At 49.0% G+C, this 22008-nt stretch overlaps 8 protein-coding genes across 8 annotated transcripts; 2 read left to right on the top strand and 6 right to left on the bottom strand.

Moving 5' to 3' along the window:
* Positions 1 to 910: 910 nt before the first annotated feature.
* Positions 911 to 3094, bottom strand: N7487_004878 (uncharacterized protein; the record flags this gene model as incomplete). The annotated part of the gene is made up of 5 exons (XM_056872625.1): positions 911 to 1288; positions 1383 to 1671; positions 1741 to 2116; positions 2181 to 2890; positions 2946 to 3094. 5 exons carry the CDS (start codon positions 3092 to 3094, stop codon positions 911 to 913), a joined length of 1902 nt encoding a protein of 633 aa, XP_056730345.1.
* A 175-nt stretch (positions 3095 to 3269) lies between these two features.
* Positions 3270 to 4997, top strand: N7487_004877 (alpha-keto acid decarboxylase family protein; the record flags this gene model as incomplete). Its single annotated transcript, XM_056872624.1, has 1 exon — positions 3270 to 4997. The coding sequence occupies one exon, from the start codon at positions 3270 to 3272 to the stop codon at positions 4995 to 4997; it is 1728 nt and encodes a 575-aa protein (XP_056730344.1).
* A 367-nt stretch (positions 4998 to 5364) lies between these two features.
* On the bottom strand, positions 5365 to 8750 carry N7487_004876 (DUF1765 domain-containing protein; the record flags this gene model as incomplete). Its single annotated transcript, XM_056872623.1, has 2 exons — positions 5365 to 7909; positions 7963 to 8750. The coding sequence occupies 2 exons, from the start codon at positions 8748 to 8750 to the stop codon at positions 5365 to 5367; spliced, it is 3333 nt and encodes a 1110-aa protein (XP_056730343.1).
* Positions 8751 to 11315: 2565 nt separating this feature from the next.
* Positions 11316 to 11982, bottom strand: N7487_004875 (ATP synthase subunit H; the record flags this gene model as incomplete). Its single annotated transcript, XM_056872622.1, has 4 exons — positions 11811 to 11982; positions 11674 to 11755; positions 11497 to 11579; positions 11316 to 11462 (listed from the first exon to the last, which is right to left on the bottom strand). The coding sequence occupies exons 1-4, from the start codon at positions 11835 to 11837 to the stop codon at positions 11316 to 11318; spliced, it is 339 nt and encodes a 112-aa protein (XP_056730342.1). The 5' UTR covers positions 11838 to 11982.
* A 1032-nt stretch (positions 11983 to 13014) lies between these two features.
* On the top strand, positions 13015 to 14067 carry N7487_004874 (transcription factor SUA7; the record flags this gene model as incomplete). Its single annotated transcript, XM_056872621.1, has 1 exon — positions 13015 to 14067. The coding sequence occupies one exon, from the start codon at positions 13015 to 13017 to the stop codon at positions 14065 to 14067; it is 1053 nt and encodes a 350-aa protein (XP_056730341.1).
* Positions 14068 to 15067: 1000 nt separating this feature from the next.
* On the bottom strand, positions 15068 to 15439 carry N7487_004873 (uncharacterized protein; the record flags this gene model as incomplete). The annotated part of the gene is made up of 1 exon (XM_056872620.1): positions 15068 to 15439. One exon carries the CDS (start codon positions 15437 to 15439, stop codon positions 15068 to 15070), a length of 372 nt encoding a protein of 123 aa, XP_056730340.1.
* A 699-nt stretch (positions 15440 to 16138) lies between these two features.
* On the bottom strand, positions 16139 to 17503 carry N7487_004872 (uncharacterized protein; the record flags this gene model as incomplete). The annotated part of the gene is made up of 1 exon (XM_056872619.1): positions 16139 to 17503. One exon carries the CDS (start codon positions 17501 to 17503, stop codon positions 16139 to 16141), a length of 1365 nt encoding a protein of 454 aa, XP_056730339.1.
* Positions 17504 to 18340: 837 nt separating this feature from the next.
* N7487_004871 (uncharacterized protein) lies at positions 18341 to 21110 on the bottom strand (the record flags this gene model as incomplete). Its single annotated transcript, XM_056872618.1, has 4 exons — positions 18341 to 19867; positions 19931 to 20332; positions 20385 to 20779; positions 20921 to 21110. The coding sequence occupies 4 exons, from the start codon at positions 21108 to 21110 to the stop codon at positions 18341 to 18343; spliced, it is 2514 nt and encodes an 837-aa protein (XP_056730338.1).
* Positions 21111 to 22008: the final 898 nt, after the last annotated feature.

The following is a 22008-nucleotide window of genomic DNA, read 5'->3' as shown; positions in this document are numbered from 1 at the left end:
GCTCACTTCGACTACTACGCCCTTGGGGTAGGTAGTGGCTACTTTTTTAGGAAATATTTTGCTATTATTCATTCTATCACTGGTCTAAATATATCGATCAAGAATAAAATCAGTCAATTCAACATCAGTTCTCCCTTGGCAGCCCTAATCCTGCCAGGGCCTTCATTAGGCCAATTTCTTTCCATGCATTCAGTTGGTCATGATTCCAGATATAAATGGCTCCCATCATTCCGGGCGCATTTGCTGTGATACCGTAGAATTCCCTTGCCCGTCAAGAAATAGCCATCATCCATCTTCTCGTGAGGACGAAGTTGTGGGGACAAGGGACGACTTCTGTCGGTAACTCTAGCGCGTCTCTTGCTTGCTGTAATAGACGCCGGTAAATCTCCAGAAGGTGTTCGCCATTCTTCACACATCCCTCGGGCAAGTCCTCAAATCTTGTAGAAATTACAAAAGAGGGCCCCGTCTTACGGGTCGTATCATCGTCTGGAAACAACTTGAATGCGCCATCGTACCCTTCACGCTTCCCGGGAGCTGGAATACCTTGTAAATGTTTATGCTCTCTACCTGACCCTGCTAGAGCTGTACAATTAAAGAAAACATAATGTTCTTCCCTTAATCCACAGATCGTACTCCACGCAGCTTCTAGGAGCATGATGATGGGGAAAGACAAAGCTGATTCCGCAGAGACAAGGACGAGTCCTTCTAGGAGAAGGCTCAGTGCTTTTTCCAGTGGTTTTTCGTTCCGAGGATATACGACCAGTATAAGCGAAGATACGTATATAGTCCAGACTAAATTATCGTTTTTCATATTGTATGGGTATATGAGCTCAAATTGAATGGCCTTCTCCTAGCCCTATCCCCATAGTACTCACTCATGGGTATCATACAACATCACAATCCCATCGGGTTAAACAGGAGGCAAAGAAGGCTCAATCGCCAATAAAGACGGATGATCGGCCAGACTTTGCCAAAACCCAGCCTCGAAATCCCATAAATCCTGACTCAACAGTGCAGCCCACTCATCATTCCCCTCCACCCCCGCCACTTCAGGCAGAGGCTGCGCCGGGTCCGAATGAGTCGAGTCTAGAAAACGCTGTATAGTCCGCGTAGCCTTAGAAAGCAACGCGTAATTCGGATCCCCAGGTTTGACAATGGTCCCGATCTGCACCTCCGCTACAAACACACTAAGATCTTGTAAAGACCGTGTCCGGTGCGCTCGTGGCATGTGCTGTTTTAACATGGCCAGAAGCATTATCCCCGCAGCCGGGAGGCCGTAGTATGCGACCTAGTTAGTATGTATATTAGTTGACTGCTTTGAACTTGTGGGCTTTTATAGACAAAAGTATGGTATGTAAACACCAAGTCAATTCCATACATACCTTCCAAATAAGACCCGTCCCGGAATTAGTGAGCTGATCCCGCAGCAGAATAATTTCCACAACTAGCGTGAGCATCTGACCAGCCGTCTCGATGATCGGCAGATCAGGCTCGGTTGGTGATTTAAGAAGTAAAAGACGGAGCAAGAATAGTACATGTAAGTGGTGTAGCCGTACGCCGGCGACAAAGTCTCGCTCGAAGGGTCCTTGCGTACATTTCTTCAGACTGCTCTCGAGTCGGAAGTGGACTGGCAGGTGTTGCCACTGCGTTTCTGCTTGGCATTGTATCACGCTATACCATTTATTGATTAGCCATGGCTTCCACTGAGAGGTTCAGCGCGGGCATTGGTTTTTTGAATACCTTGCTCGTTGTGCACATGATGGATCGTGCTTGTCCTGAAGAAGCTCCCAGACCTCCTCTTTCAGCGATGCGCACAGCGCAGACCATCGCGTATCAGCCCGGTACCCCGGTTCCGCATCTGGGGTCCAGTCTGCTGAACCTTCTTCTGCATTCTGACAGGATGGGATCTGAAAGTGGCAGAAGCGTTTGTTCATTCGCGGTGGGCGGCCGAGGAATATTGCTATGTTTTTATCTGCCGAGTAGATGCGCGCAAAGGCTGTTTTGCGCAGTTCTTTGAGGAATGGTGGGAGTCCTGCTTTTATTTCGATGTTCTCATGGTAGCCTAGGGCAAATGTGGAGGATATTGCATCGCCTAGTTTGCGCCAGGAATGGTAGCCTTCAAGAGGTCAATATATGGCCAAGTAGAGGTAGTAAATTGAAATGTATGGCTGGCGACTTACTCTGATCTCCATCCACGTAGGAATGAACGATAAAATTTTCGTATTGCATGATCAGTTGTAAATCATTCAGGCAATCTAGAGAGAGGGATATCTCCAATGCGAAGTCACAAAGTTTGGTGCATAGTCTTCGAAGTGTGTACTGCTCTTGCTCGGTGGTATATAGAGACGGGAAGAACGCAATGTCAATTGTCGCTCGACTGACAGCTGCAAAAAAGATTCCTAATGTCTCCCAACGAGAATTGTGGTCTAGGAATTGAGCTGAGAAACCAGCTAGGTCAGAGGTATCATTGAAGTGCAGTGGCTGGGCCGAGTTCTGCAAGAGACGTCTTGCATAGACTAGATGCCAGTTGTCGTCGTGGTAAGTGAACAATTGGCTCACGCTCTGAGCACATTGGTCAACAAATGGCTCTGCCAGAGCCAGGTTAGCTCCTTTAGCTAGCCAGAACATGACTAGATCTTTCATGGCGGACAATTTGTATGTCGTCAAGAGGTGCTTGAGGATATCTGCGCCTTGTAGGACCAGATGGTTGTCCCCAAATAAGTCCGAGTGCAGATCCTCTGGTGCTACTTGATGACTACCAGGGCCATGGTCTCCATCCGGAGTGATGTGCTTGAATATAGCCGCATGGCTGGACGATCCAAGATACCCAGGGTTTGGGTATGGACTACGTCTTGGATTAAACGATGGCGATTCATCTGGTGAACCAAGGCTACAAAAATACAATTAGCTAATTCGAATGCAGTCCAGGCAAGTATGAAACAGACCTTGGCTTCTCGACTCTTTTCCGCTTAAAGGGGGTAGTCCTGTAGATGCAAATTCCTTTACTGGCGCTACAACGTGTGCAAACAGGCAGCTGATGGTCGCATGCCAGTTTAGCCTTCCTACAGGCTTCACAAGCTGCCAGACGCGACATGGCTGGTCTGGCGGAGTTTCGCCCGCCAGTGGAGACAAAAAGAGTGAAGTCGGCTAAAAGCGGCGAGATCGGAGTATCGGAGAATCGGCGTGTCGGCGAGATAAGATGCGGGGAATCCATCCATCTATAAATACATAGTAGTCTTTCTTCTTCTCCAACTCAAATACTATTCATCATGACTCAAGATATAAAACTCGCAGATTATCTGTTCACTCGGTTGCGCCAGCTGGGCGTCGACTCCATGTTCGGCGTCCCTGGTGACTACAACCTTCGCCTATTGGATTTTGTTACTCCGGCCGGTCTCCACTGGGTGGGCAACTGCAATGAACTCAATGCCGCCTACGCGGCAGATGGATATGGTCGCATTAAAGGCCTGTCTGCTCTTATCACCACATATGGCGTTGGCGAGCTGTCTGCTATCAACGGTATTGCAGGCGCCTACGCCGAGAACACCCCTGTGCTACACATTGTCGGAACTCCACCGCGCCCGCTTCAGAGCGCACGCACGTTTATGCACCACACTTTCTCAGATGGCGACTATCGTCGCTTTGCAAACATGTCGACGCATGTCACTGCAGCTCAAGTGAGGCTAGAAGATGCCACCACGGCACCGGAAAGGATCGACTATGTCCTACGCCAGGCGTTGGTCCACAACCGCCCGGTCTACCTCGAATTCCCCGATGATATGCCCGATGTATTGGTATCAGCTGCAAATTTGGAACACAAGATCTGCATCCCACAGCCACCGAGCTCTATCCAAGAGCCTCAGGTGTTGGCTCGCATCTTGGAGAGAGTGTACAGCGCCAAGCGTCCATTCATCTTCGTGGACGGAGAAAGCACAGGTCTCGGCATTGTTGACCAGCTCGATGCTCTGATCAAAGTGACTAACTGGCCCACATGGACAACCGTGTACGGAAAGGGCCTAGTCAACGAGCAGCTGCCAAATGTGTACGGACTATACGCGGCAGCCTTTGGCGACAAGCCAGCGCAACAGTACTTCGAGGAAGCAGATCTGATCCTGACATTCGGACCCCACAACAGCGATACCAACACCTATTTCTACACTTCAATCCCCAAGCCCGCCGTGGCAATTACCTTCTCGGGCAGCACCGTTCAAATCGAGAATGATACCTATCGCGACCTCTCCGCCCGCAACATTCTATCAAACCTACTCCAGAACCTTGACTCCACACGCCTAGTCCAAGCCACCGGACCCCCGAAACAAGAAATCACATTGGCAGACATCGAGAACACAGACCCTATCGCCCAAAACAACTTTTATCGCCTGGTAAACCCCCTCTTCCGCGAGGGCGACATAATCCTCACCGAGACAGGCACTGCCGCACATGGCGGCCGGAACTTCAAACTGCCTGCAAATTCCCGCATCTTCGGCGCAGTAACCTGGCTTTCGATCGGATTCATGCTCCCAGCAACATTAGGCACGGCGCTGGCGCAGCGTGAACACAATAAAGGCACAGAAAGCAAGAGCCAGACGATTTTGTTCATCGGCGACGGGAGTCTGCAGATGACAGCCCAGGAGATCAGTGTGATGATCCGCGAGAAATTGAACATTATCATTTTTATTATCAATAACGACGGGTATACCATTGAACGGGTGATCCACGGGCGCAAACAGGTGTACAACGATGTGCCGTTCTGGAGACATGCCCAGGCGCTAAACTATTTCGGGGCTGATGAAGAGCATGCGGCAAATAATACTTTTACGGCGAGGACTTGTGGCGAGTTGAAGGATGTATTGGCTGATGAACGGATTCAGAATGGGTCCGGGGTGAGACTGGTTGAGGTTTTTATGGGTAGGGAGGATGTACAGGGAGCTTTACTGTATTTACTGAACAAGCAGCTTGCCCAAGAGAAGGAGGCTGAACAGCAGGAGCAGATTTAGAGTGAAAGAGGGGAGATCACTTCCAAGGTGGTTGCATAAAGAAAAAGAATGATTATGTATATGTTTCACTACGGCGGATGGCAATTTTGATCCAGTTCAAGTAGAAGAGTGTCTTACTATGATTATTGCGTGTTTCGCTCCTAGTACACGAAATGAGAAATCCTTGAAAGAACAAAATGAGCCTAAGTGAACGCCGATTCCCTATGCTCCAGATCCGCCATGCACACAGTGTTGTGAAATTAGAAGAAACGAAAAAAAGAGGAATAACCCCGAAACATCCCAAAGCGGACATCTGCTTGAACATGCCATGAAGAGTCTATAATTGATCTTTGTTACCGAGAGGGGTTTTAGTCATGTTGAATTATGCTTATTTGCGGAAGCTTTCAACCCCTAGGGTTGGGGTTTCCACCATGCGATCAGAAGGGACGCCCTCGTCACGACGACGGGCGAAAAAGCTATCGCATTCGGAGACGATGTGTGCCCACTCCGCAAGGGCACGGCCTGCATATTTGCTAGGCACAAGATGGTCGTAAGAAGGCTGGGAAGGAAGTTCAGGTAAAGGGGAGTTCTTGGTTGTAGGTGATCGTGGCCAGGTATCTGATGTAGGCTGAGTGGGGGTATCTTGGTCGGCGGTGAGGGTGTCTGGTTTTTGTTCATCATTCTCCACGTCGGACTGGCCCGGATTCTCTGATGCTGTGTCATAATCCGACTTGTCGGGAGAACGCCGCTGCTCGACATGCATTTGGGATGCGACAGGGAGACAAGGGGTGAAAAGACGTTTGTTTTTGGTGGGCCATTGCGGGCGATCCATCCATTCCAGTGAGAATTTGAAAAAGAATGGCTGGTGGGGAGCTTTGGGGCGGATTATCTCTTCCATACTGGTGGTTGGAGTTTGTTCATGTTCGTCCAGACATTTGCTATCAGCAGTCATTGTTGGATCTGATGCAGTATTCTCGGAGTCATCAGAACTGCTGCTGCTGACGCCATCACCGGAACGTGTGTTGGAAGAGCTGCCAAACATTGCCTTGAGTATTCCCCACCGTTTTTTAGCTGGTTGACCATCTGAGCCATTGGAGTCGGAAGATCCAGTTCGACGGTGTGACGTGAGTTGGTCCGAAGGAACTGGTGGAACGACTCGGTCGAAACTGACGAAAAGATTGACAGGAGACAGTTGGTTTTCGCAACGGATAATGATGATTCTTCGTCCTGGAGCTGGTGTACAAGGAGCAGAGGACAAAGGAGCTGTCATATCTTCTTCGGCCTTAGATTGGAACCCAACATAGTACTCCCAGACTCGTAAGAGTCGATCCGAAAGAAGTTCATAGACGTTGGAGTCAAGCGATGAGGGCTCGGTATTAAACCGCCCGACCCTCCAACACAACAAACGATGGAAATAGGCTCGCACCATTGGGCTCCAGTGATTGAAGTAATGGTAGAATACCCGCTCATGCAACAAGAAATCCAGACAGATAGATGCTTTTCTTTCTTCTGTAGCAGTCCAGGTACCCCATATGCAGAAGAGGAAAGAAAACACTCGCACCTCGGTGAGCGAATTCTGGCTCTGCATCATTTGGCGACAAACGTCGAGCCAAAAGCCCCAATCAAACAACTCTGTTTCAATCGACTGGGCGTAACGCGTGATGATTGGAATTACCTCCTCGAGGAAGTCACACAACAAAAAGCATGCGTTATGATCAAATAGAGACGTTTTCTGCGCCGCAGCTTTGATTATACCACAAAATGATTCAGCAAACAGTAATCGAGCACGATTCGGTTCCACGGACGCTTCAGACAGGAGGTCACGGAGAAGGATGATCAGACGATTCTCTGCCATCGACCGATGGGTGTTGCTGCCACTTCGAAGATGTTGAGTGGAGGCAGAAGCATCCGGCGACTCGATGAAATCATCAAAGGTGATTGCAGCAGCTGTGTGCGGGTTGTCGGATCCTTGTTGTGCCGATTGCTTGTATATCGTGTCTTCCAGAACGAGCAGGAGTTGCGCATGAACTATCAACAACCCAGGTGCCAATATCCGTTTCGCCTTTTCGGTCCCTGGGGGCAAATACTCAGCATACAGAATGTGAATGTATTTCACGAAGACAAAAAAGAGGTCCGTGTCACGCCCGGCCCATCGTGCGATCCACGGGCGGTTCCAATTAATAGGAGTTGTGTTCAAGGGTAGCTCGGGTTTCTGGCGTAGATACCGCAATAGGGGTGCTGGTGAGTGAAACGCCAGGGGACGGAGAGCAGGTGGAAAGCACAGAGAGAGTTCTTGCGTGCATGCACGCAAATTTCCAGTGCGTGACCCGGCCGATTCTGACAAGATTCGTCGGAATGTATTGGGAGGCGTGCTCCACAGCCGAACCAGGATCTCGGGCACCCCCGGACAGAAGAAAAACGCATATGCGCAAACCTTGCCGCAAAACGCGACCAGACTAGCTGGTGCGTGTCGCATAGACATTCGTTCGACCACGAATGCCATTTGAGAGAGCAGGTTTTGGATAAAAATGTTTCGGATGTTGTGATGAATCGATTCCACTAGGAAATCCGAACCCGAGGACCCTGACCCATCCGATGTTTCTGACACAGAAGTTGACGCATACTTCAATGATTCTGTAGGCCCACTTCCATTCTGGGCCATGGGGAAGGGAATGCGCCATTCCGGGCGAGCCATGATTCCCACGATGGCTTCCAGGAACACTGGTCTATCGGTTCCCGAGATCGACTGGTTATGCTTGCCATTAAGCATTTCTAACATTCCAATCCACCATTTGTTGAGAATATTGACTCGACGATCCAGGTCTTCTGGTCTTAGATTCTTGCATGATGTGTGGAGGTGATGACGGCTGAGAAAAGGGAGGAGCGAGGTACGGATGACGTTGGCTTTCAACGAGCTAGATTTAGCTTGAAATCTGTTCTCTGGTCAGTAATCACAAGTGGGAATGGCTAAGGTGATTGCACATACTTTTGGAAATCCGCCTCAAGGCCACGGAAGATTCCCCAAAGCTCATCCTTTTTCCGTGTATGATCGGTGCCAGAATTTGCATATGCCGCAGCAGTTTCTGCGGCTCCCTTGGGCATAGGGGGTAAGACCGGGGTCGAAACAGAGAGTGATGCTGTGAATTTTTCGAATGAGGACCGGTGTCGTAGCGAATTGCTAGAAGGACTGTTTGGAGACCCGGGGTTATCCTCGGGGCCCTTGGCTACAACCGCCAGCATTGGCCGGCGCGGGCGTTTGTAAAGGATTGTTCGTCTGCGGGATGGTTGTGACTGATCATCTTCTGTTTTTCGACTGCTGAATCGAGTTGGGGATTGAGAATCTTGCTGTTTAGATCTCTTGGCTGACGGGGACGGAGATCGGGATGAAGAGCCCCATGGTTTCCTCGCAAGGCTGACTATCCTTCCAGACATTGTCCGGCTCTTGGATGGCCTTACAGCAGGCTCTGGTGCCCTGGTTTCAGGCACATGTGAATCTGCATCCTTTAAATCCTCCGATGACGATAATGTAAAACGAGAGACGGGGGCAGGCTTTGACTTGTCCTTGGATCGCAGAGAGGTTCGGCGGAGAATATCCTTCCCCGCAGCCACGGTTTCCTTTGTCGGCGATTCTGCCAAAGTTGGGACAGCATAATCAGAAAACGTACGTCTTAAGACGGGTTCTGTTGTGGTTTGACTGGGAAGATCGGTATAGCTGGCGGCACGAGAGAGCTCGGGGTTCTGGTCATCGTTCGTCTCGGGGGATGGCGAAGACATTGTCTAGAAGGTAAAAGGGGGGCAAATCGGTTATTACGGGGATTTATTGGTCATTTCCCCTTAAACCTCAGGATTCTGAGATTCTGAGCGTAGAAGAGACCAGCTCCTCTGTGCACCAGGAGATTCCGGGTCGTCGTGATCAGGCGCGCTGCATCTGGGGAACGGCAAACAAAGCAAAATCACAATGCTGAAATGCCGACTTTTAGAGGAAATTAGGTAGCAAGAGGTAGAAGTAGAGAGACAAAACAATAAGATTGAGGCCAGGAATAACGGAGTTTCGGGGGTGGATAGATCGTCTATGCAGCCGCTTAGAAAGGGCGCCACTCTGATTCAGCAAGTGATCGGCGGGGGAATCTCCCCCAAGGGCGTCTGCACAAGGGTCCGGGAAAGAGGGTGGGGGGGATAATATCAAAAGGAAGTGAGGGAGAGATAGAAGAAGAAGAAGGAAAAGGGAGAAAAAGAAAACAAAATGGTTCCCAGGGGGAAACATCCCCAAAGTCTACTCCGTACATATTTATTTTGATTATTTTGTCATTTCTTGTTAATTAACTCGATACACCTGGGCATTTTTAAACGGATTTCATGTATCTTATTATCTTATTATAATCTTATTATTATTCCCGATTATACGAGCAATGTATATTCTAATTTTATATTATTAAAATCAGTTCCCCTTTAGTTGAGACATCCAAGACCTATTTTTCTCTTTTACTCCACTTTATTCTTCCACGGATCTCTTCTTCTGCTTCTTCTCTCTGTAGCCTGTAGCCATCATGATCGCGTAATACTAAAACAGTCTCACGGTGTCAGCTCGAGTCCATGGTCTCCGCATGCAACGCCATGCAGTAAGTCTGATTTGTAAAGACATTGGGCTCTCTCCAGGGCTGTTCAGCCCCAATTGCAAGGTCTTTACAGGCGATAGGGCCAATGGCATCCTCTCCGGAACATAATAGGGTAGAATTCACCGAGTGGGCTATGACAGCTGTACATCGGTACAGATCTCTCGTATTTCATTCTTGGCTATGGAATGTTAGAATGCCCTGTGTTCCGATGGCATCATTAACATTAACCCTAATTCCCTATTATTGTCACATTCCTTATTCCTTTACAAATTCTATGATGTTTCCCCATGATTCATATGGACTGTAAAAAAGAAAAAAGAAAAAAAAGAAAGAAAAAAAAAAAACATTGCTTTCCACGCGAGATCTGGATCAGGCTCAAATCGATTTCCAAAGGATGGGGCTAGTTCCACTACCTGTCATAATTTGTCCTGCAGGGGGGATGAGTGATAAGGCGCTTACAAAGTATATCACCTTACGGAGTACAGATATAGCCTTATGAATGGCGATATATTCGCAGGTGCCATACTTTATAATTTTCGAGATGTATCTAAGAGTTCCCGGGGACGAGTGCCCTGTTGACACACCATGAATCACATTGCACAAGCTCTTGGCGACCAATGTTTTCATTGCGCCCCCTGCTGGGAAAATCAGGACCCAAGTTGAACAACAGTGGCTTGGGGTGGAGTAAGTATACAATCATAGTGCAATGGTACTTGAATAGTCTTGTTTTATTGAACTTTGGCTTTTGCTTTGCCAGCCATCCTGGTTGATCCCTCCAGGGAAGTGGATGTCAAATTCTACGGGAAAACAATGAATCTGAGAGGTATTCAACTCGGAGAATGTGGTAATTTGATATATCAGATCAATTGCAATACTTTCATGGACTTCCGGTGTGTTCGTTAGTTACATGTTGATCTACAAGGTATCGGTTGCAGCGGTAGATCCAATAATTTAGTACCAATACTTCTCTTACATGAACATCAATACTTCGCATATACTTCTGGACTACCGGATGACTTATTGCATGAGCATGACAATAAGCCTGCTTAAGCAATGCAGATCATAATTTGTAACCCAGCAGTCCCATGTCATGTTCCAACCAAGCTATCTGTTTGGTTCATCTTGCCCATACATATCAAGCGATCTGCCAACTACTCTGTACTAACGGTTGAGTTCGTGGCTTAGTCTCGATAGGCACATGCCGCATTGATTACCCACAGCCCTTATCATCATGGTTGACTACTTGGGGTATTAGGATTCGGTTCCGTGTGCTGCCTGTACCGTGTATTCCATCACAGTTCAACCACGCAGTTCAGCCATTTAGATATCTTCTACTTGGTATACCAGTATTCTTGAAATAATGAATTGGATACTACTCCGTACAAGCCCAGCTCTTCACACTCAGCTGAAAAGCTGAAGATCTCATGAATGACCCTAGCTTAAAGTGTACCTGCTGAACTTGCCAAAGACTTGTCTTTGGTATCCCAGCCACCCCGCATAACTCTTCCTAACCGAAAACGTTTATTCTTTAAGTCCTATCCCGGACAAAGACAGAAAAGGTGAGAGTCAAGGAAAAAAAGAAGTCTCAACGTTCAAAAATGTGGTCTAATTTACAAGCTTCAGGACCTCGAGAGGCGGCCACATTAGTTGCGTCGCAGGCATTTAAAACCGGCCTTCCCTCCATATCTCCCCAGACCTTGCTAAATGAAAAAGAAAGAGGAATTTAGTGGGCAGCGGGGGCCTCCTCTTCCTCCTCGAACCAGCTCTCCTCGACGGGGGCGGCCTCGCCAGCGGCGGCCTGGCCCTCGACCTCGACCTCCTGGCTCTCGTAGGCGGACAATTCGCTGGCAAGGTTGGCCTCCTCGGGAGACTTGGGGGGGCTTGGGGGCGGTGAACTTTTGGACGTGCTCGTCGGCGTCACCAGCCTTGATGGGGGTGGGCTTGTAGGCCTTGAGCTCGCGGAGGTACAGGTCCTGGACGGGGTCGGCTGCGGCGAGTTGCGGGTTAGCGATGATGCGATTGATAGATGTAGCAGAGTCTTCTGGGTCATATCGAAGATAGCCCCCAGGTAAAGTACATACCCTGGCGGACGGCGGAGGTCAAGAAGGTGCGGCGAGCGACCGAGACCTGAGCCCGAGAGGCACGGGAGAAGAGGGTGCGCTGCTTTTCGCGTTAGTCAATGGTCGAGATAAACAGCTGTAAGTCAATGAGCACTCACCGAGGCCCGGAGAGACTGAGACATCATCTTGAGTGAGGGTGTAGATGAAGAACGAGGGGGTGGTTCTCAATAGAATAGGTCTGATCCGTCTTTCCGTGAAGTTGGAGGTTCAAACGACTTCTGTTCGGAAAGGTTCCTTGGCAGATGACTCAGCCGGGCCATGTTGTTCCCGGATCTTTCCAGGGCTTCAACACTACGTGCAATTATCAAAACAAATAACTACCTAGTCATCAGTAGTTTAATTTATCGATGCAAAATGATACTTGATCAAGTTTGTTACATTCAAATATGAACGGTATGTTATCTATGGGAACACAGGACACACCTCTAAACCGACTTGTCTGCACAAATTCCCGAGATCGCCCGTATAGAGATGTCTGAATCTCTTGACTTTATCATTTGCTCTCATATATCGATAGAGGTTGATCTAAAGTTTCATTGTCCTTTCTCGGTATGGTCTATCTACGCCAGCAAACGAGAACAAAGAATCTTTGTTTGCTATATAAAGCTTCCTATACTTCCTCGGCCAATCAAAATACATAAACAACATCACGTGATCTACTTATTAAGCCTGATCTGGACTGCGCCTTTCTCGGGTGCCGCCTATTGAAGCCTCACCTCATCCCATCGTTTCCCTGTCTCATCCTCCCCCAGTCCTTGGCTTCTTCTTTCTCTCCTCCTCAGCCTGTCGCCATTTTCGTGAGAGACTTCTTGCGGAGACCTTGACTGGTTCAACACGGCTGGACAAGCTGAGGCGAGATTTCTGTTCCACTTTCGATCCAAGAAAGCGCAGACTGGTGAAGGGTTTTCTACGACTGGGGGTGACTCCTTCGAATCCTGAGGGCTCTGGCCTGTGAAAGGTAATGAAAGCCTCTTTGTTCGAGTACCTCTTGGCATGATATTGTTAGCGGTCAAGGGCTAGCCAACGTTGCGATATGAGAGACAATGGATTTGCTTTGGGCTGAGCTAACATCACTGCGCAAAAAAGTGGCCTTGAGCGACTCGCTTTCTTTCATCGACCTTTTCCCTTGCTAAGGGATCCTCCGCAAGTGGCCCGCTTTCGTTCCTCGCTACAGCCGCCAAGCTGTATTCGCCACTTCTCCTTCGCTATTATAATCGGAAATACAATCTACCTCGTATAGCACCTAAAGTTCTCGCAAGACGCTGCCACAATCGGTACACAAGTTACTTGAAAACTCAAAATATGGCTACTCCCGCTCTTGCGAAACCCGAGGTCGCGGCTCCTTGGAAGAAAAACCTGTCCGCTCATCTCGTTTGCCCCGAATGCAAAGAGGATCCCCCCAACCTAGAATTCCCCGACTCCCACGAGACAGTATGCGGTTCTTGTGGACTTGTACTCGCAGACCGTGAGATCGACTTGCACTCTGAATGGCGTACCTTCTCCAACGACGACCAAAATAATGACGACCCGTCCCGTGTCGGAGACGCTTCGAACCCTCTACTCAACGGCGCTCAGCTAGAGACTTCCATCGCAAGTGGAGGCTCTGGCCGTGCCCGCGACCTGTACCGCGCTCAGAACAAGCAGTCTGGTGAAAAGGCCAACAAGGCCCTCCTGGCAGCTTACAAGGAAATCGGTGCTCTGTGCGACGGTTTCAACATCCAAAAGACTGTCGCCGATACCGCCAAGTATCTCTTCAAGATGGTCGACGACGCCAAGGCCTTCAAGGGCAAGTCGCAGGAAGTCATTATTGCTGGTTGCATCTTCATCGCATGCCGTCAGTGCAAGGTTCCTCGTACCTTCACCGAGATCTTCGCAGTGACCAAGGTCACCCGAAAGGAAATCGGTCGCATCTACAAGGCTCTGGAGAAGTTTTTCACCACGCAGAATGTGGAGCGCCACAATGCTGCTTTGGAAAATGGCGAAACTCACGACTCTGCTGGCGATTACAACGCGACTACTTCGACCAAGCCAAGCGACCTTTGCAATCGTTTCTGCAACCTTCTCGACCTTCCTTACCAGGTCACCAGTGTTTCTGTCTCCCTTTCAGACCGCGTCACCGCCATGGGCGATTTAGCTGGACGTTCTCCGCTGTCTATTGTTGCAGCTTGTATCTACATGGCTTCGTTCCTTATGGGCCACGGCAAGTCTGCCAAGGAAATTTCCCAGGTTGCGCATGTCAGTGATGGAACCATTCGTGGTGCTTACAAGCAATTGTACGCGGAGCGCGAGCGCCTGGTCGACCCTGAATGGATCAAGGGTGGCAAGGGTGACATGGGCAAGCTGCCTGTGAGCTAAACGGTACATCAGAAAACAACATTTACATTCCTGACCCATTGGTCATATTCAATCCCATGAAAGGACGACATGACCAAAGCAGTCTATTTGTGGAGCAAGTCTGTCGAAAAAAAAAAGAAGAAGAAAAAAAAAAAACACGCATGGCTGTCTTTGAAACGTCAATCATATTACCTCGCTACAATGTGCTTAGGATTTTATCTTTGGTGGATATTGGCTTTGGGACAAGCCTAGGGACTACCTTGATTTGTACATCATCATAGATAGGTAGATTGAGCAACAATCAATCATCTTCCTATGAATTTGCTGAATGTAGATGTAGCCTGAAAAGATCTAGGTCATCCTGGCAAAACACCTTGCGGATCCCAACAGGCGCCTCAACGACGAACACACTGAGCACCTAAAGCTGAATGTTACCAATCGGCCAACTTGGGCTTTCGGCACCGCAGACCCTGACCCAGTCACCGGCCCGAACCTCACCAGCGTTATCGCAGCGAGCGCGTGACTGGCTTTTGTTTAGATATCTCGAGGCGGCACGGCCCGTCTGTAGTCTTTCTAGTAAAAATGACTCAGGTTTCTTGAATACCTTTAGGATCTCACTTGTCGACTGGGTAAGTATATATATTAACTTTGATAAGGCTGACTATATATCTCACTAGTTCTACATTCGAATGCCGTTCTGCAACATTTTATGTAGTCGATATTAACGCCTATGCTCTAGTTACAACACCAGCAAGAATAGAAATATCTAAACAAAGGTCATAAAAACGACCGGTGTAACGATGTGACAAGGCCACCAATGTGGCCAACTATTCTTGTAGAATGATGAATAGACCCAGAGAACATAGAATACAAAGCTCATAATCAAAATACTAAATCTCAGTGTACAGAGAAAAGCCTTTCATCCACAGCTCCAAAGTAGGCGCCTAAACCCAGAAGCCCCAAAAGAAGAATGGTGAACCAGCACCATGTGTATCACCAGGATACCACACAAGGAATCAACCTAGCTCTTGAAAGCAGGTTTAACTGTGCCATCATCAGCAGTGGAGTTATACGGCTTATCGTACCGCTCCTCCATCTCCTGATTGTGCTTCTTCACGTCCTCGGGAATATCCTTTTTCGGGTTCCCCTCTTGGTCTGTAAGAGGCGACTGCTCTCCCTCGTTAATAGTGGGCTTTGCTTTATTGGAGGGGATCGGGCGATTGGGCGAGTCTGGCCGGTGGGTTGTGGTCGTTGCTTGTTCGGGGTCATTTGAGGATTTGGTCGCGTAGCCTCGGTATAAGGAGGTGCGAGATGTTTGAGTTCGTGCTGCAGAGAGAGCTGTAACTGGGGATCGGCCCTGGAATGGGATCTTTAGGCGCATAAAGGTTGTCATTTTGGATGTTGAGGAGTGTTTTGGTTTATAGGATTGTTGAAGGAAGTTGAATATGGACTGCTCCAAGTGGAACTCAATTCTTTATATACTACTTTGGAAGTCAGTCCCCTGTAAAATCAGGTTTCGAGGGATTGGCAATTGCCATGTCATTTAGCGATGACGTACTTCGATGTCATACTGGACACGCCAAGAGATTCGTTCGACAACTTTATCTATTTTTATGATTGTAGTAGATTGTAATATATTGCAGTGTGTGATAGGGAACATTCTAGCTTAGTTTGGACTTTGTTTTGGCTCCCAATTGTTAGATTTTACCTCACTGTCTAGAGAGAGTCCGATCCATTGAGCTAGCTCTAACAATACTTTCGGCGGCTGCCAGTGAATCTTGGCATGTAGGATTCAGCGATCAACATGAATAGAGGGTAACAATACAGACCAACCAATGCCCAGTATCAACATAACAATAATAACATTTGGTGTCTTTGCAATTGCCGAAAGTCCTTCGGGGTGATGTTAGAGCATGCAATCAGCTCGAACATCACCGTGAACGCCCATAAACACCTATTTAGCCCAACGGACAAAACAACCACATGCACATGTAAAGAACATTGAAAGCAGACCGACGCTCAATGTCCGAAAGAATAATCGAATGGAGTTCAGAAAGCAAAGAAAAAGAAACAAGTGGCAGAATGTTAAGCATCATGCCAACTTGATGTCTGGAACCGTGTCTTGGCCGGGCTCTGATGCATCGACATCAGATGTGCTCTGGGAACGAGATGGTCGTTTCTGGAGGCCTTCAGCTGCAGTTCCTCTGGATTTTTCTACTGCAGCCGGGGTTGACTCCGATGGTTGCCCGGAAGAACCACCATCGCAGGTACGGGATTCGTGGGAGCTGAATAAATCGCGCTGCTGTTGCCTCTGAGCAAGCTGTGAGTCATCAAGTGCGTCTTGTTGACCGCATACTGTCTCGTGTCGCCGATATTTAGGTGGAGGGACTCTCTCGTGTGACCTCTGGTTCTTTCGCTTCGGGCTAGGGGAGTTCGTTTGCTGCGGATTAACGTGAGACGGAGCATTTGAGACACCGCCAGGATTCCTCGGCGCCATTTGTGGTTCCTGTTGTGGTTTAAATTGGGACTCCTGTCGCTCCGATTCTTGGGAAGGCCTGATATGAGATTTCTGAGGTGGTTGTTGTCGTTTTCCCCGCGTCCCAGAGGCCTTATTGGGAGGACCAGCCAGATGCCGAGGGGATAGGGCCTCGATCATAGAGCTCGTAACAGGAAAGGTGTGTTCAAATGCTGTATCCAACAGGTCCTTGTCGGCAAACTCTACCTTCTGGGATTTCAGCTTGCGCCTCAGTTGCTCTCGCTCAGACCTTATCACTCGGTCTCGATGTAAACTGGATGTGGCCTCCGACCACTCACGTTCGCGCCTTTCCGGCAGATGCGTTGTGGCCATTGGTGTCAACTCAGTAGCATGCGCTTGAGATTGCTGTTTAAGACTCTGCTGAGGCGGGCGGGGTGCCACTGGGAGCTTTGTAGGCGACGCCGGGGCCGAATTATCTTGCTGCCGGGGCACCACAGGGGGTGCAGCAGATTGGGAAGCCGGTGCAGACCACTGATTCTGCAGTTCATCCAGCAGTTGAATATTAGCACAGGTGGTATAGATGCCGTTGAAGATGAACGGGACTAGGTTCGGTGGGACGCCAGCGCGCAGGGCATCGGACAGTATCAACTGCTCGATGCGCCGCTGTTCCAGCACCAAACTAGCCTGGTGTGTTTTTTCTTCCTCCTGCTTGCGCCGGTCTTCTTCAATTTTGGCATGCAACCGCATCTTCATGTCCTCTGTGAGGGGAGTCGACATTGTCTGTGGAGATGGCAGGTCGTTGTGCCCGGATGGCGGGACCAGATATTGGGGTGGGCTCATTGTGTGATTCAGGGTTGTCGGGGATTCCTCAATTGAAGGCCACAGTACTTTTTGAAGAAGCGACTGGGTGTTTGTTTTGGCAGACTCATGGGGTTCCTTAGTACCGTTCATGCGCTTGGAGGGGGTTAAGGTGCGCTTCATGTTGGCAGCAGTGCAACAACACTTTTGAATTGCATAAACACAGAGGATGACAGGAAGGCCCGCGCGTTGGATCACACGATGGTTATGCAATGACCTCTAGTAGAGAGGCAGGGAGATGGGAGGAGAGAAGGAGAGAACCCCAAGTAGGAAACGACAGAGAGTTTAGGGCATGCGGTTACCTCATTGAGATGTCCCAGTGCAGGGCTTTATGTAGAAATAATGAAACTCCCAGATCACTATATACATAAGGTAAAGCAATGAAACTGCAATTTGCTGAAAGACCTGGGTATACTTACTTCATTTGGATTCTTTGGAGCCGACATCGAATGGCCCAAGACTTCTCCGAGCAAAGGCCAATCAATGCCATTCGCATGCCTTCATCGATATGTATTCAGCGTCTGCTCTCGTCCATGGGTGTTCTTTCCAATTGAGAGTCTATTATGAGGTAAGAGGAGCCATCTTCCTACGGTTCACCTGCGAGTATAAACCCCTCCCCTCGTCCTGGCTGAGAACATCAATAGGTTAACGTGGCCAACGCTTGAGCTATTGAGCTGTTGGTTATGTAGATGAAATTCATTTAAAATATATACTCGGCGCATCGGCAGATGCCCACATGGAAGCCACATCTAGATATCCCCCATGCAAAAAAAAAAGAAAAAGGGCACAAAGGGTATCCTATCGCTGCATTCGCCATCTTTATCTCTCCGCCTCGAGCCCGCACTCGTGCATACCCGAGCGACTATATCTCAGCAAAGGGGGCAGGTCGCACCATCAAAAATCCATGCTAGAATGCTAGAGGGAAAGTGAAGAAAAGGCAGTCATCATGCCTGTTTTGTTTTATACATCACCGCGATCGAATCGACTCAGGACTTCGGGCGGGACTGTGGGAATGTACTTGCGGGCTCGTTCACGGTTCGTGCCACCGAAGCCGGCGCCGTAGCTGACCAGCATATCTGTACTGGTTGGAAGGGAGAAGGGGAGGAAGAGGGTTGGGTCGACAAAGACACTATTGCCGCTACCGGGGCGCTCTTCGTTTTTGGTGGCCACCATGCTTGCACGTCGGGATGATACACCAGCGGAGCCTGGTGATAGTCCAGTATCAGGAGACGTGGGTGCTGCGGAGGACTGCTCCTTGGATGGTGTCTTTGGACGGGCATCTGCTGCTGCTTGGGGTCCTAGCCCAGCGTCTACCTTTGCCTTCTCTTCTTGAATTTCCAGTTGCTCGCGGTATAGAACTTCGGGGTCATTTTGCATGTCGAGAAGGAATTTCATTGCTTGCTTAGTCAGGCCTTTCTCGCCTACTTCTGGGCGGTATGACTTGACTGCATGTAGGAGCTGGGCGGGGGTGAGTTGTTGGAGTTGGAGCAGGGTTGTTACGAGAGATTCGTGGTCATCTCCGAGCGACGAGAAGCATTGCAGCCATTGGAGGAGTTGAATGACCGGGGCTAAATGTCGACGAGCGGCGTCAATTGTAGACTCTCCGGTGCTGTTTGTAGATCCATTTTCGTAATGTTCTGGCACACGGTTGTTCGTGCGTGCCCAATCCTCCAATGATGAAACGTTCATGCGGATCTGCATTGCTTTTGTGCGCGCCAAGTAACGTTTAGTGCTCATGATTCGGTTAAATATCTCGGCACTGAGCCAGTAGAGAAGTTGGGAGAGGATCTGGGTCGTGATCACCGAGTGAACATCATAGAGGTCAAGTACAAAGAGGGTCGATGATAGTAAAGAGGTGATGTTCCGGGGCGAGATTTGTGCTCGTCGTCGCGGGGATGGAGGCCGGAATCGCTTCTCGTCAGGCTCGGGGTTTTTACTTTTATTTTTGCGGAACAACTTCCACTCGTTTTGAAAGGCAATATCTTCCAGTCCAGGGATGGTTTCATGGTCCAGCATTGCGGCATCCAGGACTTTGTTCATTCGGCGCTCGGCGTCACGAATGACGAGAACGAATATCTCGTTGATCAGCTCCGCTAGATGGAGCTGGAACTCGACGGTAGATTCCACCAAGCCCCCATCCTTCTTCAAGTAGTGAAGCAGAAGCGTGGCATTTGACAACCAAAATGCTTGCATTGTCATGTCCCACTGGTGACGTTCTACAACGTCATTAATCTTCTCCATTGCGGATGATAGCAGGGTTGTGAGCAGCTCGGGGCTGGCATGATAGTGCGCGTAACGGGCACTGAGGAAGAGAAGATTTGCAGGCACTGGCTTTTGGGAAGGAGACCGCTGGGGAGTCATGTTGGTGATGATGATATCCAAAATGCGCTCTAGCTCATGATCCTGGAAGACAAACATCTGATCATTCAGACACTTGTCCCAGACAAATTCCTGCTGATCTTCCTCAAGCTCATCTTCATCAGATGGCTAAAGGATTAAAGAACTCAAATCAGTCAAGGTTGAAACTTTATTTTCATGACATAAACTAACCTCGAATTTCTCGTCAAGTCCTAGACTGGACAAATCAACCTCCAGGTTGATTGCGCTCTCTTCCATCATCATTCGACGCTTCATCTCACTCTCAGCTAGCTCTTCTTCGAAACGGCCATGCGCCAATCCAGCATCATAGAAGTCATCGATATTACCAGAGCCAAAGCTGTAACCATTTTCATGTAAATATTCGGAAATCTCACTGCCGGGCTGGGCGAAATCAAAAGCCCTACCACCGGATGACGACTTGATATCCGGTGATGCGCCGTTATCAAGAAGGATCTTCGCTATCGTTTTGTGTCTGTTGGTCATAGCCCACATCAGAGCGCTCCACTGGTTACGATCTTGTCTGTCGACGAGGGCACCGGCGACAATGAGCGCAGAAACGACTTCTTGATGGCCCTGTTATAAACCGTCAGCCTCGTGCCAATATTTTGCATATGGGGAAACTGACAAAACAACTAGCATAGATCAACGGCACAGTCCCCTCCTCATCGGGCTTATTGACATCGACGTAGGTCCTCGCCTGGCCCTGGACCAGTTTGCGCACGCGCTCCACATCGCCATTACTGGCTGCCATGTTCAAGCTCTTCTGTAGTATATCACGCTTCTCGTCATCGGTCAATTTCTCGTCGGCGGCAATTGTCTCTTCGTCTGCGGTAAGCGAATCCACCTCCCGATGGGCAGCTTGGGCAGCAAGCATCTCCATCAGCCGTGCGTCACTATCTTCAATATCGCGCCCATATTGAGCCCGCAGTTCGTGTTCATTGTCGTGTGAATGATCGTCGAGGGCTAGGCTGAAGGATAAGGGTTTTGCGGCGACTGGCGCGGTCAGGTATTGTGATTGACCTGTTCAACGATTAGACCTTAATGCTTGAACCCCCAACACAACCAGTAAATTTTCCAGTATGTAAGTGTTCAAGGGGAAATCGTTTGATCTCCCGCGTCGGGGAAACGAGGAAATGGTTCCGCGGACACAAGAGCACTCACCTTGCCAAGCATCGTACATCTCAGTCTCCGGCTGGAAGACTGGGACGGAGCGACGATCGTCCAGTGATTTGGGTAAGTCATCTGGGAGTTCCTGTTTAGCTTCGTGGAAGGACGCGGGGCTGTGGTCGCTGTAGTCATTGGAGTCGATGGGGTCCTCTGAAGCCCCGCGCCGCGGTTCGGTCGTGTCCATCGTGGCGGGCTGGCTATCCGGTAGAGTTGTGGCGGGACATCAAAAGGTTTGAATTTGGGAGGAGGTCGAAGAAGCCTCTCTGGGGATATGTTCTCTAAGGAGGGTACCCTCCACGCGTGGAAATTGGGTGTTGGAGGGAGGTGGTGGTGGTGATGAGTGGGTGATGGATTTGGTGTTCCGTTCCTGGACCAGCTCCCGCGATGCGGCCCCGAAGATCTCGGGGAGATATGACGCAGCTTTGTAATACCTCCGTGATATCAAATGTTGGGGGTGTATGGTACTAATGTTGAAGCCAACGAAGGCATATAACTTGGTAGGTTGCTCTTATCTTTTGTTTTGGTTGGAATCATTATTTCTTCTATTAGTATGTAGTACGTAGGTAGCAAGCCCCTATTCACTACAAAAATATTCACTTTAAAATACTATTTCCCATCCATACAGCATCATATGGGACTAAAATCTATTACTGACTTTGATATAAAAAAAATATTTCCGACGCTAGAGAGTAACCCGTGAACGGCACAAGCGACTCTGACAGATTGGGAATGACCAGAATGTGCATAATAATTGCTGTCATTATAGGCTAGTAGGTATATATATATGTAAAAAAAAAGATCAATGGGGACGTCAGGCAAAGAGCGAACCTTGAACCGCCTAAGCGACTCTAACGGATTGGCAATGGCAGCGGCGTTCGGGGATTCTCAAGATGTTTGAATGCCGACAAGTTCAAATGCGACATGGGTGGGATGGCCAAGGTATGTACAAGGCTTGTTGTCATTATGGAGTGGTAGATCCAAGCAGGCGTCTCCATTCATATGGACTGCCCGGTCCGGCACCAACAAGACAAAAAAAAAGGAGTTCCAAAACGAAAGGTATTAACCAGATGCAAGTATCGGTA

This window comes from Penicillium crustosum (genome assembly GCF_028827405.1).
Source record: "Penicillium crustosum strain IBT 35664 chromosome Unknown utg000002l_segment0_segment0, whole genome shotgun sequence".
Taxonomy (NCBI): Eukaryota; Fungi; Ascomycota; class Eurotiomycetes; order Eurotiales; family Aspergillaceae; genus Penicillium; species Penicillium crustosum.
Note: the sequence above shows the minus strand (reverse complement) of the source record. Positions and strands in the feature narration are given on the sequence as shown.